The 5,000-nt window shown below is 44.5% G+C and overlaps 1 protein-coding gene across 1 annotated transcript in view; it reads left to right on the forward strand.

The window, feature by feature from the left end:
* Positions 1-5,000, forward strand: part of dscaml1 (Down syndrome cell adhesion molecule like 1) — a 281,826-nt gene that overhangs the window by 206,002 nt on the left and 70,824 nt on the right. Inside the window, exons 9-10 of the mRNA XM_063204745.1 lie at positions 715-834; positions 1,918-2,088. Coding sequence (XP_063060815.1) covers positions 715-834; positions 1,918-2,088 — 291 coding nt within the window. The remainder of the gene's footprint in view (positions 1-714; positions 835-1,917; positions 2,089-5,000) is intronic.

A 5,000-nucleotide genomic window follows, 5' to 3' on the forward strand; every position in this document is an offset into this window, starting at 1 on the left:
GGCATCCGTTACACTGAATGACAATGCCTTTTCTGACGATCCAGTTGCTCGAAGACCCGAAGACCCGAAGACCGCTACTTACAACAATATGGAGTTGAACACACTTCCTAAAAATCGTTAATGTACATGTCTTAAAGGGGTATGCCACTATTTTTGGGGCTTAATACAGTTAAAATCGTTGGCCAGGGTTTATATAGGTGTCTTATTTTTCATGTGAAGCGTTGTCTTGCTTTAAGACAAGTTAAAAGAGGGAGTATGTCGCTAAGCTAGTGAAAGTCAATGCATCCATGTAGCATTGCTACATGCTACACGAATGCATTGACTTTCACTAGCTTAGCGACATATTCCCTCTTTTTACTTGTCTTAAAGCAAGACAATGGCTGACATGAAAAATAAGACACTTTACCACCTTTATAAACCCCAGCCAACGATTTTAACTGTATTAAGCCCCAAAATAGTGGCATACCGCTTTAATGTACATGTCTTAACATACTGTACTGTACTGTCTGTGATTCTCCTCTCCAGTTCCTCCCCGTTTAAAACAATGTGGAGTTGAGCGTACTTCCTAAAAACAGTAAATATACTCCTCATAACGTACATGTCTTAACATACTCTACTGCGCTGTATGTGTTTCTCCTCTCCAGTTCCTCCTCACTTCATAACATACTGTACTGTACTGTACTGTACTGTACTGTCTGTGATTCTCCTCTCCAGTTCCTCCCCGCTTCGAGGTGCAGCCCAACAACCAGGACGGGATCTACGGCAAGTCTGGGATCCTCAACTGCTCCGTGGACGGCTACCCGCCTCCCAAAGTCATGTGGAAACACGCTAAAGGTACACACTACTACACATCACATTGCACATCACATTGCAGATCACATTACAGACCACATTGCATACATATTACAAATACCTCCCTCCCAAAGTCATGTGGAAAGATGCTAAAGGCACACATTGCACATCACATTACATTACACAATACATACACACTACAGATCACATTGCACATCACATTACATTACACAATACATACACTACTACACATCACATTGCACATCACATTGCAGATCACATTACAGACCACATTGCATACATATTACACATTACATACACACTACAGATCACATTGCTAATCACATTACATACACATCGCAAATCATTTTTCAGCTTAGAGTAGGCTTTACACTTACTTACATCGATTATACTGTCTATGTCCTTACCTAGATTAGTCTATGTCTGCATGGGAGAGCAAGAAACGCAATTTCAAATTCTTTGTATGACCAGTGCATGTAAAGAAATTGACAATAAACTTGACTTGACTTGATTGTGAGGGTGCTGGCCCAAATGATCAGATTTTTTCCCCCCCAAAAAAGGACTTGCATATAGTGTTTTTTTAATTATTATTATTATTGCAGATGAGTTTCTGTGTGTGCCCTTTTCAGTGAAAAATATTATAGATGCTAGCATTCTTCACTCAGTGTTCAGTAACTGTTGCAAGGGTGCTGGTCCAAATGATGGACTGCAACACCTTTAACTCATTGAGTGCCATTTTCAAATTCAGACCGGGGGGTTGCCAGGCTTTTTTCAACGTTTGGGTGACTTTTCAAGAGCCATAAAAAAATGAGTTCTTTGTTCATGTGAACAACAAACATACTAGATAAACGTGTTAGGCCCCACCCCCCATAAAAAAACAGCATTTGACTTGATATCAAGTTTTTGGCACTGTCTGAAAAGACTCTGACACTCTGAAAGACTCATTTTCAAGTCCATGGCACTCAAAGAGCTACTGAACTCCATTGAGCATCTAAACAGACAGACAGCATTTTATTTCGAAAACAATAAATCCAGGTCTTACGTAGCATCAGGTTCAAATCAATTCTTTTGTTTCTTTCTGTCGCCATGTGTTCTGTTCTGCAGGGAACCCTCAGCAGTACCACCCGGTTCCGCTGACGGGTCGTATCCAGCTGATGTCCAACGGGTCGCTGCTGATCCGGCACGTTCTAGAGGAGGACCGCGGCTACTATCTGTGCCAGGCCAGCAACGGAGTCGGGTCCGACATCAGCAAGAGCATGATGCTTACTGTCAAAAGTGAGTAGTGTACACACGTGCGCACACACACACACACACACACACACACACACACACACACACACACACACACACACACACACACACACACACACACACACACACACACACACACACACACACACACACACACACACACACACACACACACACACACACACACACACACACACACACATTTTACTTCTTTATTTGGATTGGCAGATATACATTTATCATGGCACAATCCACATTTGGTTTAAAAGGAGTCCTATACGGCACTAGAATCTTCTGTTCATAATGTCCTCAAGGATAAAGGTGGCACCTGCGTTTCCATATGAAGAGGCTGCCTCCCAATGATGCAAGATATTGAGCAAAATTTTGTGAATTGATCGGCCCTTGTTTTTGACAGTCCACAGATCTGTAGACCACGCAAACATAGTTTATGCACATGCACAAACATACACACGCACACACACAAATACACGCACACACACCTCTGACATCTGTAAGAGCATTATACTCACTGTCAAGAGTGAGGAGTATACACACACGCTTTCTCTTTCTCTTTCTCTTTCTCTCTCTCTCTCTCTCTCTCTCTCTCTCTCTCTCTCTCTCTCTCTCTCTCTCTCTCTCTCTCTCTCCTCTCTCTCTCTCTCCCTCTCCCTCTCTCTCTCTAAGTCCATCTTGTACTCAATTCCCCTTCCAAACCCACTGATCAGTAATCACCACTAGCTCCTCTAGGTCCACCAGCTCCTCCAGGTCCACCAGCTCCTCCAGGTCCACCAGCTCCTCTAGCTCCACCAGCTCCTCTAGGTCCACCAGCTCCTCTAGCTCCACCAGCTCCTCTAGCTCCACCAGCTCCACCAGCTCCTCTAGGTCCACCAGCTCCTCTAGGTCCACCAGCTCCTCTAGGTCCACCAGCTCCTCTAGGTCCACCAGCTCCTCACCTCAACTCCACCAGCTCCTCTAGGTCCACCAGCTCCTCTAGCTCCACCAGCTCCTCTAGGTCCACCAGCTCCTCCAGCTCCACCAGCTCCTCCAGCTCCACCAGCTCCTCTAGGTCCACCAGCTCCTCTAGGTCCACCAGCTCCTCTAGGTCCACCAGCTCCTCTAGGTCCACCAGCTCCTCACCTCAACTCTGAATCAATAGCACCATTTGCACTAACAGCCAACACTGAAATCAACACCACCACTTTGACCCAATCACAACACACAATACACACAACACACATTACTACTTAGGCCCAAACACAATAGACAATACACATAACCACTTAGTTCCAAACACAATAGACAATACACACCACCACTCAAACACAACACAAAACACATAGCCACTTAACCAAAACATAACACCACATAACCACTTTGTCCCAATCACAAAACACACAATACACATAACCAATTAGGCCCAAACACAATAGACAATACACACAACCACATAGGCCCTAACACAATAGACAATACACACAACCACATAGACTCAAACACAACACACACAACACACAAGCCACACCACCACTTAGACTCAAACACAACACACAACACACAAAACCACTTAGACTCAAACACAACACACAACACACAAAACCACTTAATCAAAACACAACACACACAATACACATAACCACTTAGACCCAAACATAAAACACAACACACAAGCCACATAACCACTTAGACCCAAACATAAAACACAACACACAAGCCACATAACCACTTAGACCAAACACAACACGCATAACACACTTAGACCAAGCCCAATACACAAAACATGAGCTACATAACCACTTAGACTCAAACACAATACAAAATCCACAGTCCACATAACAACTTGCACCCAAAAACAACACACATACATAACCACTTAGACCAAAGCACAATACAAAATCCGTACAGCCACTTACAGTGTCCAAACAGCATTCCTCTTCCATCATCAACCAGAGCGGATTCAATTCCTTGAGTCAGGAATGGACCGTTCTCAAGCCCTTTTTTGGCATAACCTACATGACCTGGTTGGCTAAGAGTCTTCCCAGACAGACAGACAGACAGACAGTGAATTCAAAACCGCTCACCACTCACATCTTGCCTCAACCCCAAATCAATAATACCAGCCCTCTTATCAGTAACACACAGGGGGGTTGCTGTACCACTTAGAGACACGACACCACACCACACCACACAACACAAGATGAAATCTACACCGCCACTTACTGCCCCTCAACTCAAAATCAATAACGACATTTACACCAGTAGCAAAACTGCCACTACCGTAGTAACACAGTTTCCACCAACTAACAATACATATCAACATGTGTTCTGTATTACACATCAACGTGTAAATGATCTCCAGTTTGTTACTAAGCCAGCACAATGAGGTTTTACATCAGGAGTGAAACACACTTAGACACAACACACCACACCACACAACACAAGATGAAATCTACACCACCACTTAATGCCCTTCAACTCAAAATCAATAGAAACAAAACTGTTACCAGTAAACAGGGCCACTGGCAGCATTGGCAGAGCATTGGCTGGGCCAAAGTTATCTGGAAGGGCACCCCCCCCCCCCCCCCGCCCCCGCCCCACACCCCCACCCCCCCCCCCCCCACCCCCCCCCCCCCCCCCCCCCCCCCCCCCCCCCTCCACACCACACAACCCCCCCCCCCCCCCCCCCCCCCCACCCNATATGACCCCTGCAATGTCAAGTCAAGTCAATTCAGCTTTTATTGTCACTTTCATCATATGCACAAGACATAACAAGGAAAAATGAAATTGTGTTTTCTCTCTATACCATGCCAGACATATACAAAACAGACATTTTTCAGACTATATATAGTTCAAGACAGGACAGGTAACAGTGATGGACTGGTACCAATGGACAATAATAAATAATAAATACAGTACAAATGAACATTTAACATTTAACA

The sequence above is a fragment of the Engraulis encrasicolus genome, chromosome 8 (assembly GCF_034702125.1).
Source record: "Engraulis encrasicolus isolate BLACKSEA-1 chromosome 8, IST_EnEncr_1.0, whole genome shotgun sequence".
Taxonomy (NCBI): Eukaryota; Metazoa; Chordata; class Actinopteri; order Clupeiformes; family Engraulidae; genus Engraulis; species Engraulis encrasicolus.